Below are 14,390 nucleotides of genomic sequence, written 5' to 3' on the forward strand. Positions count from 1 at the left end.
TAAATTTATATTAACAAAAAAAAAAAAAGAAAATGAAAGCATATTTTCGACGCAAAAGCCAAAAAAGAAACTAAAAATAAATAGTCGAAATGGTCGAAATGTTGGCTAAAATTAAATTTAATTTATATATTGCAGGCCAAAATTTTAATTCAAAAATCGTGCGCGAAAAATGCGGCTTAAAATAGCCGCCAAATCAGCTGCCAAATCCAATTTTATGATGGTGCGTCCGACATTTGCATAACTGTGTGTGTGTGTGCGAGTGTGTGAGCAGGTCAGCATGCTGTGTGTGTGTGTGTCTGTGCGTGCAACAGGGAAAACAACAAGAGCAACGCAGCATGTGGCAACCTTGTTGTTGATGTTGCCTCTGTTTGAGTAGGCTAAGCAGGGTTAAGAGGGAAATAGTGTGGTTAATGGCTGAAGGGTTGGGGTTGGGGTTGCGGGGGAGCTGCCTTCATGCCGTTGCATGTTCGCCGTGTTTTGCAATTCTCACATGCAAGCAAACAACACGCAAAGACAGATTAGAAATCCGCCTGCAGTTCCACGAGGCAGCCCACTGTGTTTTCTAGAACTGAAATGCGGCGATACTACAGACAGACAGCCAACTGGTACTTCATCTGGGTGTGGGATGGGGATGGGGATGGGAATGGGGAATGACTCTGGGACTGGCTGTTATCATTGCAAACACAGCGGGAAACTGAGCAGCGGCAGTCGGAATCGAAATCAAAACTACAATTGAATGTAACGGGCGATGGGAGTGGAAATAGATGATGTTGCAGCCAGAGCACAACAGAAACCAACAGATCTGTTGATCTCAGGAAACTAGCTTCAATGCTAGATTTATCTGTAGCAAACTTTATATCTATAAATAATTTAATATAAGTTTTCACAGACTTGCTTAAAGTCTGCCTTTATATAAACTAGAACTATCGTCGTCTTTCAAGTTTATTTCTTTAGTATTTTCTAATGAAATTTCTTTAATGCTGTCAGCCTCAAGAGAAGCACTCGAATGATTTCAGACTTTCTAAGAATTGCATAAAAACTTCTACCTTGAGTTGTGAATTATTTGCGCGAGCCCCAATGAAAGGAAACTCCAACTCCGAATCCGACTCCAACTACAACTGCAAGTGAAACAACAATAATGCAAACATTTTCCTCAAGGAGTGCCCAACAATTGTGTCTGTTTCTTAAACATTTCTCTCTCTTTCTCCGTGTACTCGTATAATTCTTAGCGAGTTTAGCTTGTGGAAATTTGCATATGCTGCCTGTCGTCGCTAAAAGAAAAAACTTCTTAACAATTTTCTTTGTTTTGCTGCACTTGTCTAGTTGTTTGGCTTACAACTGTCGGCATTTCCATTTGCCCACTAAAAAGTAAATAGAAATACGAGCCGCGGTGTTGAGCCATGGACAAGGAGTCGCTTCTTCGAGCTCAGTTCGAGACTCATTTCTTTAATTTTCTAAACGATTTTCAATTTATGGCTGAATGCAGTGGAGATCTTCAATTATACTCGAGTTTGCTTGCGTTTCCAGCTAAGGTAAGGATGTTGCAACTGCAAGAAAGCGCGTCCCTTGGGGCATGGCTTGTTAGCCGTTGCGTTGCCTGCTTCGAGGCTGCGAAAATTGCAATAATGTTAATTTTTTGCAACTATTTGCCGTACCTCACCCGCTCCCACTCCCGCACCCACTCCACGCTCCCCTTATTCTCAAGCTCATCCTCTGGCCTCTGGTTACGAAAAGGGTTTAATTTCATTTCATGGCATTGCCCCAAGTACGTGTAAGTGTGTGTTTATGTTCAGCAGCTAAAAAAGGGGAATGGAGGCGAGACGCAGTAAATAGAAGGTAGAGTTGAAGCTGCTGTTGCCAATGTTGCCGTTGTTGTCGTTGCTGTCGTTGCTGTTGCCTGTTATCTGCAAAACTCCATTAGAAAGGCAACGCGGCGGCACGCAGGAAGCAAATGGCAATGGCGCGCTCCAGCTCCCAGCTCGCTGTGTCCCTCTTCCTGCTCCCTGTTCCTGCTGCCTGTTCCCTGCTGCCAACTCCATTGCCCGACAGCTAACGAACAGAGGCACAAAGGCCGAGGCAGGCGCAAAAAACGACGACGCTTAACGACTTTAAAGAAAAATTAAAAACATCCCAAAAGGAATACATCTTCGCCCTGCCGCATACATCGACTCTGCAGCCCGGTTGAAACTGGAACCGCCGACTTGGGTCTCCTCTGCTTGTGGCAGCGGCAGCCGTTGCATGTTGCCCATTCGTCCAGCCGTCCGTCTGTCCATCCGTCTGTCCGTCCATCCGTCTGTCCGTCCGTCTCAACATTGTTAGTGGCTCTCGAATTTATTTTAACGAACTAGTTTGGTCACTTCATACAACATCTTTTTTTCTCCAGATTTTTTTCTTCTCTTTTCTCTCTGCGTTTTTGTGCCGCGTTTTTGCGCTGTGCTCGACTGCATTTGCTGCGGGTTATAAAATATATTCGCCTTATATAAATAAATAAATTGGTAAATGGCGTTTCATTTGGAGCTCAAGTTGGAGCTGGAACTGCATGTGTTCTTGTCTTTCTCTCTCTCTCTGTCTCTTTCATCTACAGTCCCATCCTCAGTTTTGTCCTCTGTGATGTTGATGCGATGATAAATGCGGCAAAAACCTGTCGCCGTTTTGCCGACTAGCAGCAAATTGAATTTATTTGCTCGCAAATGTCGCCAGGCATTGCCCATAAGATGGAAATGGACTGAAAACGAGTAGAAGAAGCAGAAAAACAAATACAAATACGAATACAAATACGAATCGGAATACAGAACGAGTTGACTTTTTAATGGCTTACAGCAGTTTGTCTGATTGCCAGCTATGTGAAGTATTTTGGCCAAGATGCAGAAATGTCGACGAACAACTCGATGGCAACTGAAAGATTGAGGAATCACATAATAAAATCTAACAATTTTTTCAAGCGAAAATTTTTATGGGAACTTTTGGCAAATATATAAAAAGAAATAAATAAGGCGAAACGATATTAATTTGAGAGAAATCCTTATGACAAATTCGATTGGCTAGAGTAAAAAAAAATATAGTGACTTAATATTTAATACAAAATTTGACATAAAAGCTTTAAAGTTTTTGAATTACTCATCAAGTAAGTTGTGTGTCATTGACTGTATCATTAATCCGTCATTAGCTAACTTTACTTTCTCTCTCGCTCTCTCGTTGACGTCATTATTCCAACTTAGCCGATAATAATTCGCCTTTACTCATCGTATTATGTATAGAGAGAGCGGGCAAGGGGGAAATATTGCAGAACGCACCCAAATATGAGATAAACGAAACGGAACCACTTTTCGCAGCCGGCGCGCCCTTTTTATTTAATTTTTTTTTTCATCTTCGTTTTTGTATCTTTTTATTGTGGATGGCGCATTATGAGCAACAACAGCAGCAGCAGCAACATTGCGAGGCATCAACCAAATAAAAGAAACGAATATAAAAGAAATCGCAGAGCAAAATGCTTAACGAGCACGAAGCACTTGCAAAAATGTTGCAAGCAAAACGAACAGCGCAAGAATTATTTACTTCAAATTCCGAGTGCAACATAGAATTCGTGCAGCGGCAACATGTTACCCGAAAAGCGCAGCAGCAACAGCAGCAGCAGCAGCAGCCGCAAACTGATGCATATAGGAAAAATACAACAACAGCATTTTTTTGTTGAGAAGCAGAAAAAAAAGAGCTAAAACGCCGATAAAAGCAACGATGGCAGTTCAGCTTCGTTTGCTGCCCAGGCGGCCATGTTGCTGATTGCCATTGCTGCAGCGGCGGCAACAACGGCAACAGCGGCAACTCATTGCGAATGCAACAACTGCGCGCCTTTCTCAAGACTTGGACAACGTTTGGGGCAGCATCATTACTTCCATTCAAGCTGTTTGGCTTGGCGTGTACATAAAAAAAACTGCTGCACGCTGCTGTTGTTGCTGCCACAACCATTTTGGACAAAAGCAACTGGGCATTGGTTGCATGCGGCTGCTGTTGTTGCTGCAGCTTCCAACGAGTCACTGCCAAATAAAGCAAACGCATTGCAAATTCCTTGTCGACATTGCTCGTTGTTGCTGCTGTTGCTGCTGTTGTTGTAGTTGCTGCTGCTGCTGTTGACTTTTTTGCAGCGGTTTTTTAATGATTTAAAATTCCATTTTAAGAATTTTATACTTAATGATGTGTTTTGCGTTGTATAGCATCGTTGGACCATCGTTGTCCCTCTCTCGCTGGATTCCTCCTCAACCCTCTCTGTCCTCTGTCCTCTGTCCTGTGTCCTGCCAATGGCGACTTGCGACGTCGCGACGTCTTTGCTTTTGATCTAAACGCTGCGTGCTTTTCGTAAATTGCTTTTCGTTGTCGTCGTCCCTGGAGGGACACGGGTTTGAGTTTGAGTTTGGGTTCGACTCGACTCGACTCGATGCGACTGTTACCTTTTGTGGAAGCCGCATGAAATGTGTGCGACTTGTCTTCTTCCTTTTATTTTTTGCCTGTCGGGTTTTTTTTTATTTTTGTGCAGAAATTAAAACGAGCCCAAGTGTAATGCAATTGCCCCTCTTGTGCGTGGCATGAAATCGCTGCAACCAAAATATTTGCCACACACACAACAAAAAGTAGCGCACGAGATTTATGACAGTCATGGCAAAAACAACGGCTGTAAATCAACTGGTCTAACTGAATGTGGCAAGTTGCAACAGTTGCAACAATTCTCTAAATTTCATATTTCCATTGACGCATGCAAATTTCACGCCTGCCACCCGCGGCGATAGATACCTGTATCCTGTATGCTGTGTCCTGTGTCCTGTGCGAATTTTCCCTTGAACATTTTCCCGCCAAGTGCGTGCAGAAATATGAATTTTCATAATTTCTGCAACGTTTGCGGTTTCCGCTTTAAATTGTCGCAGTGTTTTCTCTATGACCCCTCATAAAACAGCTGCAGCTCCTATCTATTTTTTTTTTTTGTTTTGCTTTTGCTTTTTGTTGACACTTTTTCATAACAATTGTCGAAACGGGCCAACAAAACAGTTTGCTACGTTTTTTTGTACGGTCCAATTTTTTGTCTCTCTGTTTAGAAAGTGCGTTACATGGCCGAATTTGTAATCCAGCGTTGAACATCGTCTGATTTATGACACAGCAGCAATTTTGGTCATTTAGAAAGTTGGCAGCACAATTTACTGCGAAACTGGGCCCAATGAAGAACTGTTCAGCTCAGTTGGACAGACGTTGCAACTGTTGCAAGTCGAAAACTAAACGCGAATAAAATATTATAAATTGTTTTTTCAAATATTTTAAAAATTAAAGACTAGCTTGGCAACTTTGGGTGAGTTTTGGTAAAAACAAAAGCGTTTTTTATGTAAAAAGAAATCTTTTTCAATTAAAATTAACATTAACAAAATTATTGAACAATTTTATTGAATTCGTCTGCATCAGCTGTTAGTACTCTTAATTTTCTGTTAGATACAATAATATATTTGTATGAAATGTATATAAAAAAGTATCCTTTAGTTGAGCCAGCTCTCGCATTCTTACTGTGTCATCTTTGCTCCTTTCTGACCTTTCTGGTAATTGCAAATGGACCTGAAGTACATTTCATGACTGTTGGCCTGTTGGCGCTGGCATAAAAATTCAATTATCACTTAATAACAGCAGCAAATGAAATTGCGTGTGGCGCACAGTTGACAAGGCTGCCACAGTTGCAGTTGCAGTTGCAGTTGCACAGTTACGCATTCGCAATACGCATTGTTGTTGCATGCGGAAGGCCAGGCAATGTGAAACGTGCAACGTTCAACCTGCAACAATCAGCGAGAGGACATTTGCACTTTGCGTTATTAACAAAAGGTCGTTAAAACATTTTTAAGTTACTTTATGCGATGCATTTTAATTATTTCATTTTACTCAATTACGCCACAAATATATGAAGAGCAACATGCTGCGGCACACAGCAGTTGCCACGTAAAAATTAAAAATCAGAGAAAAATAAGATGAGAAAAAGCGAGCTTGAATAATAATTTCACATTTCTTATTCTTCCGATTGGGATAAATATATTTTGGAAAATTGAATACATCCTGAATGTCCTGTGATAGTATTTATATAATTATCTATAACATTTATTTTAATAATAAAACTGCATGTTTTTGCTGTTTAAAATTCAAGTCATAAAATGTAAAAAAGCCTTATCTAATTTAGCAATTATTAAAAAAAATTGATATATATTTTCTACTCATAATAAATCTGTATAAAAATCTGCTTATTTTATATTTTACTGTATAATACATAAATTTATATTTTCTTTTTTCCTTCCAGGTAAGTGTAGTGGTCTATCAACAATATCGACACAAAATCCCTTGAATACATTGACAAAGTAAGCGAATGCAACTTAGAGTGAGTAAATAAATAAATATAAAACTTTTCAAAGCAACCACCAGCAACACAAGTAGATGTACAAATAAACTACCCAAAACTCTCAGCTTCAAGTCGGAGGCAAAAGAAAAACCATTTTCCAGATTAGCTGCAAATGCGAAACAAAAATTGGAAAATTACTCATGCGTGTTTTTTCTAAGGCCCCCACAGTCTCGGAATCTGAATCTCACCCGGTTCCAATATGGGCACACATGCGGGGATTAGTTTACGTAGTCAAAGACAGACCAAAAAAAAAAAAAAAAAAAAAAATTGTGCTGCCTTGCCACAACTGGGCGGGGCAGCAGAGGCAGAAAACTCAACGCCCTCATTTAAATTTATTTGCGCAAATTTACTTTCCCATAGCATAAAATCAAATCCAATCAATAAGCATCTTAAATAAATTCATGGCGCCCTAACACACACACACTCTCACACACACACACACCCTCTTACATCCGTTGAGTACTCTTACCACTTCTCCTCTTCTCTCCTCGGCAACAGCCACTCAGCTACCTCATTTTTTGTAATGCTAAATAAATTTATTTGCTAATGTAGTTTTTCCTCTCACTCTCTCTCTCTCTCTCTCTCCCTTTCATGCCGGAGAAGTGCAGCAAAGTGGTAAAAAAAAAGAAACAGCTCCAAAGCAAAAAGAGAAATAACGAAACTTGGTACTTGTTAGTTTTATCTGCATATCATTGAGATAAATTTGGTGCCGATCAAATGCCGTGTCTGCTATCTGTAGGACTGACTGTCTGCCAATGTTGCCACTGTTGCAAGGGGGGTGTTGGGATGTTGGCGGGGGCAACTGTTGGAAAAAAAGTCTGCAGAAAAGCCGCTGATTTGCATACGAAAGTAATTTGATGTCTTGCGAGCAACTCACATACATACTCACACACTTATACAGTTGCTCACAAAAGTAAGCCGCCATAACGATACGTCACTAGTTAGATATCTCGAGCAGCTGATGAGCAAATCACATCCTAGATAAGAAAGCATGAGTTTCCAATTAATAAGTTCAACTCAGTATAAGTTCATTATAGTATAGTTCTCTTATTCTCTGTCATTCGTTAGCGTGTCCTTAATTTCATAACAATTTAGTTTGACAATTCATTTTTAATATGATTCGAGGAAGAATTTTCAATTAACCGTCTGTCTCTGCTGGCACCCTTTTTAGGGGTTGTGCCTCGGGGGCGGTTTTGAGGCCAGAATATGGTCTCGACCAATGCAAAATGGCCGTCAGGCTAGCAAATTGAAAATTTTCCAAAATATCCACAACGTTGTTGATGGCCCAAAAACAGAGTCGAGTCACATAGTTTTAATAGTTGTTTGGTCAGTGCATATGTAGATTTTCAGCTGACCTGACAATTTGCAGCAATGTCGCCCCTCTGCCCAAATATAGTTTAATGGGTGCTTGGGGTTGTTTGGGGGGCGTAACAATTTATGGTGCTACGAAATTCCTGGTACTTAATTGTCTGCGTTTAATGAATGAATAAATGCGTTTTCCTGGAACACAGGCCACAATCCACATACGACTAGGCCAGCATATTTATTAAGGACTGCATACAGTCGTTTGCTGAATGCGAACGCCAGGCGGCGCTTGAGTGCAGCAGCCATTAACTCGCGATTATTATTAGTTTTTATTGCGCTCTTCATTGTTGGTTTTCGATTTTAATTGAATTTTAATGGAATTCATGGGGCGTGCTTAAATTTGTTTTTTAATTTTTTTTCCCACTTTTTTGAAGCTTTTTTGATTTAATGGCTCGCTCATTTGGAGTTAATCAAAGGCAGCCTGATTATTTTCGCTAAATTAAATTTTAATCATCATTTTAATGGCTTGACGCGCTTTAATTGCCAGTTTGCGGCAACATACGAATATTTATTTATACAAATACATACGCGCACGTATTTGCCTACACATGCAAGCTGTTTAATTAGTTTACACTGCGCTACAACAAATTTTGTTTTTCCGTTTACTTTTTTTTTTCGGTTTCTCCTACTCCCCTCTTCCGTTACACCTCTGCGCCATGCCGACAAACGTTTTATTTCGTTATCTTTTTGCCGCAGGCAGTTGCAAATGCCACGCAAATTAAACATGCTACCTTTTTGGGTTGCTACTGCTGCCCCAAACCCCTTGGGCTGCCCTTGCCCCCCATTTGTTTTTTTACCTTTGTCGCTTGACAAACGGCACAACTCTCGCAATTTCTCTTACATTTTCGGGGTCCTGAATGCTCGAATGGTCGTTCGTTTGGGTTGTTGGTCTGATGGTCTGTTGGCCCGTTGGGCTGTTGGCCATCCGGTTATTAAACACCCACTTATTAGCTGCTTTTATTTACATATTCATGCGGCACACTCCCAGCTTAATTGGCAACCTGACTGCCTGCCTGCCTCGCTGCCAGTTTGCCGTAAATTTCGAGTGTTGCTTGCAACCTGCACAGCAACAACAACAGTAACAGTAACAACAACAACAGCGAAGAGAGGCAGCAGCAAGTTCTGCTAATCGCATCATAAATATTCAGCGTGGTTTGCTTTTTGGTTTTGATTCAAGTTTTCACACCCTCCGGCAATTCGGGGCATTTAACATATTTTATAAAGACTGCGCGAAAAAAAGTGTTGCATACTTCTCAGCACACGCATGAAGCAAAAGGATTGGCCTGGCCCATAACCAATTGGTTATGGAACCCGAAACTCCCCGACAGCAGCAGTCTGTAAATTATTTTTTGAGAAAAGTTTGTTGAACTTGTTCTCATACTAAACTGTGTGTATGTATGGGTGTGTGTTTGTGTGTGTGTGAGTTTGCTGCCTTTGCTCGAAAATTAATTGCTTAATTAGTTACGGGCAAACACTTTGAAATATGGCCGCGTCGCTTGGCTCAATGCGAGTTTTTCAGTTCAGTTCTCGCCTTTCAACTGGTCATAATTGCTCTATTAAATGGGGTTTACTTTTTTAAATTCTTTTTCTATTCCTGCTGTCTTTTTGTATTATTGTAAATGCAACCGCTTGTGCTAATGGCCAGACTGGCAGGAGAAATAGGGAGTGAGAGAGAGTAAAAGAGAGGGAGTGTGAGAGAAGGAGAGCTAGGGTTAGAAGTCCATTGAGTTATACGACTTTCGGCTTGGCCATTAGGCATGCAATATTTCTATAAACTCACACATAGATACAACTACAGATACTTATTGCCATTGCAACAAAAACATGTTTTATGTCGTCCTTAATGACCCCCGAGTCGAGTCAACTCGACTCGACTCGCCTCGACTCGCCTCGAGTTTTGTCGCGTCCTCTGCATCGGCGTCGTCGTACTTAATCGCTTTGAATTGCAAAAGCAAATAATGGGCAAAAAAGCATAAGGATAAAGGATAAACCATAGCGTCGCCAGCAGCATCATGTTTGTGTTTGTGTTGGTGTTTGTGTATGCTTTGGTCCTGGCGGATCCTTGCTGCCTTATGGCATCTTTGTCGGCTCGCAACTGCCGCCCACACTCACTCAATTGCCTGGCCCCCTCCTCCTTCCCGCTGCTTCGCTTTGGAGACCACTGCAGAATAACGCCATTATTTTGACAAATTTTTTGGCAATGCCAATGTTGTTGTTGTTGTTTTTGTTGTTGGCTTGGCTTTTAGCTTGACTGCTGTCAGCTTTTGTTGGTTTTTTAAATTGCATGCAATAATTCAATTTTATATTTCCGCAAAAGAGAGCAAAAAAAACATCACGAGAAAATCTTTATCATTTTTATTGGCGCAAGATTTTGGTCTTTACAAACTGTTTGCAACTGCAGAGAGACAATGAGGATATATATATGTATGTATATATACTTGTATTTATTTTGGCACAGATCTAATGTGGCTGAAATAAAGTGCAACATTGTATGAGAAATTAATGTAAAATTCAAATACATATTTTCTTAAACTAGTCATGTTCTGAGTCATACATATATCGATACTGTCTTGGGAGTATAATTTGCCTGATCATTATTAATACTAATACTAATAATACTCACAAAACGAAAGCAAATCAAATTGTGGTTTTTTGTTTTATTTTATTTTATTACAGTTGTAATAAGGTTTTCCACACCTTTCCACCCTTTCTGGTAGCGGCATATGCTGTTGGAAAATTTATGCAAATTACTTAATAAAATGTTGACAACAACAAACTGCATAAGCTTAATATAATTTCAATAGGCCAATATAAACATTTCCCCTTACATATCCCATTCCCACACTCTGACCATTCCGGTCAGCTTTAGTTGTCAGAGGGCGTTTTTTGTTGGCCATTTATGGGTTTTTAAGGGCGGCAATCATCCCTTCTTGCCAGAACAACAGCCCCCGTTGCTTTGGTGGTTAAATCACTTGTATGACACAGTTTTAAGCAGGAAAATGAAATGATGGACCTGTCCTCAAGGGGAAGGTGGGTTGAAGTTGGGGGATTTCGAGTTACACTTGCCTACAGCAATTTCAGCTGACGGTGGCACATAAATTTCGTATTAACCTGACACGTGAGAAGTAGTGTTAAGACTGAGATAGAACATAAATTAAACAGCGGCTAGTACTCTAGTTACAACCCTCGCATTCGAGACGCTCACGTGCCAAAAGGCATCAACTGCTCCTGCGCCTGTTTCTGCCCCTGCCCCTTCCCCCTTCAGTTGCCACACCTCTGCTCTCTGCTCTGCTCCGGTTTCTGTTTGGCTTCTGTGCCGATTTCAGCCGAAAGATAAATAATAAAGCGCTTCCCAGACGCAGTCATATTTGCGGTTGCTCCGCTGCTTCCATTGCCTGCCTTCCTCCCCGTTGCCCCTCCCCTCCCTTGCGGCAGGCTGACTTCTTCGCATTTTCGCAATAAAATCGTAATAAAACACATTGGTCACGTAATTTCGTTTGTCTGTGGGATTTTATTGCCATTTTTTCGTGCAATTTTAAATTGTTATAAATGTGACGGCACACAGAAGCCGTGTGTTTACTCTCCGTTTCCCCCAACGTCTGCTCCCCCTGCCACTCCCCCTTCACAGTCGATGCGTCGGCTCTCCTTATGTATTTATGATGTGGAAAATATCTTGAAAACTGCAGCCCAGGCAAAATCGATGATTATGTTGATGGGGGGAAGGTTGCTTAAAAATGTCCCACAGCATTTATCATTAGGATTGGGGGGGCAGGCAAATGAACAACCGCACACGCCCTCGTTTTCAGAAATCTCTCTCCACTGTAGAAACTGTTTCGCAGGACTCTCGAAACGGCAAAGGGACAACTTTCACTGCCAACACCGCACAGACGACAATTAAGCAACAAAACTTTGATAAATTGCTTCCTTTCTGGCATTTTATGAGTTCTCCAACCCGTACTCCTCCCCCCCGTTCCAGGGGCAATTCGAGAGAGCTGAGAGCTTCTTTACACTAATTAAGGGGCTCATGGTTTCCTGCAAATATTTGTTATCTGCTTTTGGGGCTGCCACATTCAACCAGACAGCCAAAGAGCCAGTCAGGCCGCAGTCCACAGTTCACAGTACGTCCAACCAAAATCCAATAGCAAACAAGCAACAACAACAAGAACATGAACATGAGAAGGACGAGAGGCAGGAGGGGCAATAACAATGAGGCAGCCATGTGGCGCCACTGGACGATGTTTGCTTCATTGGGCAACTTGGTTATAAAGTGTAAATAGTTGAAATAGTTGCCATTTGTCGTCGTGCACTCATCGAACTAAAGACCTCAACCATTTTGGCCATTTTCTGTCATTTCTGAAAATTATTGTACGAAAAATAAAAATAAAAGTAGCTTAACTGTTTTTATTTGAGAAATATTTGTATTTAAGATAAAACAAAAAATTAAGAATCTTATGTATTTCTCATTAAATGTTTTCAAGTTTAAATATTAAAAAAAAAAATTAATTTCTAAAGTAAATATTTGTATTATAGCTTCTCTTTCGCTTTGTATCTTGAGATTTTTTTATACTTTGCACATTATTAGGTGCCCTTCACTCGAAAATGTTTTCAAAAAGGCCTTTCAAAGCAATCCATCATTTATAATAATAGTTAGTAGAGTTTGCCATATTGTCTATATTGATTGAGTGCATTTCAGTAAAAAATAAATTGCTATCTTGTTTTTTTTTTTTTAACAAAAATGGGGTTGGCTGGTTGTAGAGGGGGGGAATTATGGTTATGGATAAAACGTAATCTTTAGCAAATTATAGCAATTTTTATGCTTATAGAAAAGCGCATTGCATTCAAGTCGCAATTTGCTTCACTCGCTAACCCTAAAGGGTAAAGATGCAATTACTTTTATTATAAAAACCAAGTGGTGGTGGACTCTCTTGGTCTTGGACAAAGCTTCGCCTTCACCTTCACATTCACATTCACCCCGAAGCAGCTGAGCTAAGTAAAGTGCAGTGCGGTCCAGTTCAGGTCAATTCCTTTGAGCCCCGACTGATTGATGACTGTCTAGGCAATTTTATATATACAAGAGCCCGATATTATTATTATAATGCAAAATGTATTATTACGACAAGTAAATGGTCAGACAAGGAATTTCAGCAACTTTTTATCCGTGGGCGTTACTTACATATCATCTTCTCTTTCTTTCTTTTACTGTCTCTCTCTGTCTTCCTCGGACCATAAATCGCAATGAGTCAACGACTTGCAGAAACTGTCCACAGTTCTTAACTCATTTTGGCTGAACGAGCGTTGAACGCACAACGCGCGACGTTTATTGGTTCCGTCTGGCCATTTATTTCACTCCTATGATCCGCTGGCGGAAGCCATTAAAGCCACCACCAACATGCGAGCCACCACGAGACTGTAGCACAGTAGGCGACCACTCGGAACCGGCTGCTGCTGCTGTGGCTCTACCTGTATTCGAGTCGGGTTTTTAAGATAACCAAAAAACCGGTTAACTTCTCGTTGTTATAGCTGCTGCTGCCATGGCAACCATAAACATGGCAAAGAGCAGCAGCAGCCGAGGTTGCAATGGCTCTGGACTTGAAGCAATACATCAAGACGAGCTCATCCAAGTAGAAGTAGAAGCCGCTGCCCATTTGGCGACCCATTAGACAATCGCGCACATTTCATCAGGCAACCACTTTGCGGTGCACGTGGCAGCGCCAACTCACGTATTAAGCAACACCGAACCACCGCACCACCACACCACCATTGGCATTGCCTTAGCTTAGGTTAATCATATGCACAAGTGCCAAAAGCCGCCTGATGAACGAGCCACATTTGTTTTGTTGACGGAGCCAGAAGAACCGGTGTCTTCACTGTCTTCGTCAGCTTCATCTTGTGTGGTCCAATGTGGTGTGGCTACAATGTGGTGCCGTTGGTCAGTTTGCAGTACCTGGCACAGTCATTAGTTTAATTGCATTGTTTATGAAGCATTTTCATTGACTGCTGCCTGCAACAGCAACAACAACAACAAAAGCAACAACAAGTGGTTGCAGTTGCTCCCCAACTCAACTCGACTAACTGATTATCATTTAACAATTTTGTTGCTGTTGGTTTTTGCATTTTGCATGCAATGCGCTCATTTGGCCAAGTTATGTATGTTGTTAGTTTTATATTAAATTAAATTTAACGTCAGTTAATAGAAATCTTCATTTATGCCCCCTGATATATGTAATCATGGGCGGAAATTGTGGAAAACTAGACGAACACATGTGTAATTTAAGTCAAAGTACAACATCTATATTTACACTAGAGTTTAGCATTTCTAAGCCATATACATATGCAGCATGATAAAAAGTTTATTAAAAATTAAAATAACATATCTAGATAGATTAGAATATTCTGAAAATGTTTACTAAATATTTAAAATGAACTCTAAATTGTTAAATTTATATTTTTTATTTTATTGCAAGTTATTAACATGGTTTAAAATTGAATTGCTGCTTTTACGTGGCATAATCTTAATTGCAATATCAGCTTGCAACATATTATGCAGCACTTTAGCTGCGGCATATCTAAATGGCAATCGCAAGCAAATTGCAGGTGATGTTAACAATCAATT

The 14,390-nt window shown here is 40.6% G+C and overlaps 1 protein-coding gene and 1 long non-coding RNA gene across 5 annotated transcripts in view; one reads left to right on the top strand and one right to left on the bottom strand.

Annotated features, from left to right (window-relative positions):
* Positions 1–14,390, top strand: part of LOC117790057 (homeotic protein ultrabithorax) — an 87,991-nt gene that overhangs the window by 53,635 nt on the left and 19,966 nt on the right. The window contains exon 2 of one of the 4 annotated variants that reach the window (XM_034629307.1): positions 6,314–7,228. The exons of the other annotated variants lie outside the window; for them this stretch is intronic. Within the exon in view, the coding sequence (XP_034485198.1) occupies positions 6,314–6,375 (62 nt within the window). The 3' untranslated portion in view covers positions 6,376–7,228. Of the gene's footprint in view, positions 1–6,313; positions 7,229–14,390 lie in introns of those variants that run through there. 4 annotated transcript variants of the gene reach the window in all.
* LOC117790058 lies at positions 1,397–1,694 on the bottom strand. The gene is made up of 2 exons (XR_004617951.1): positions 1,661–1,694; positions 1,397–1,597 (listed from the first exon to the last, which is right to left on the bottom strand). It is a non-coding gene; the product is annotated as an uncharacterized LOC117790058 (long non-coding RNA).

The sequence above is a fragment of the Drosophila innubila genome (assembly GCF_004354385.1).
Source record: "Drosophila innubila isolate TH190305 chromosome 3R unlocalized genomic scaffold, UK_Dinn_1.0 2_E_3R, whole genome shotgun sequence".
NCBI classification, from domain to species: Eukaryota; Metazoa; Arthropoda; class Insecta; order Diptera; family Drosophilidae; genus Drosophila; species Drosophila innubila.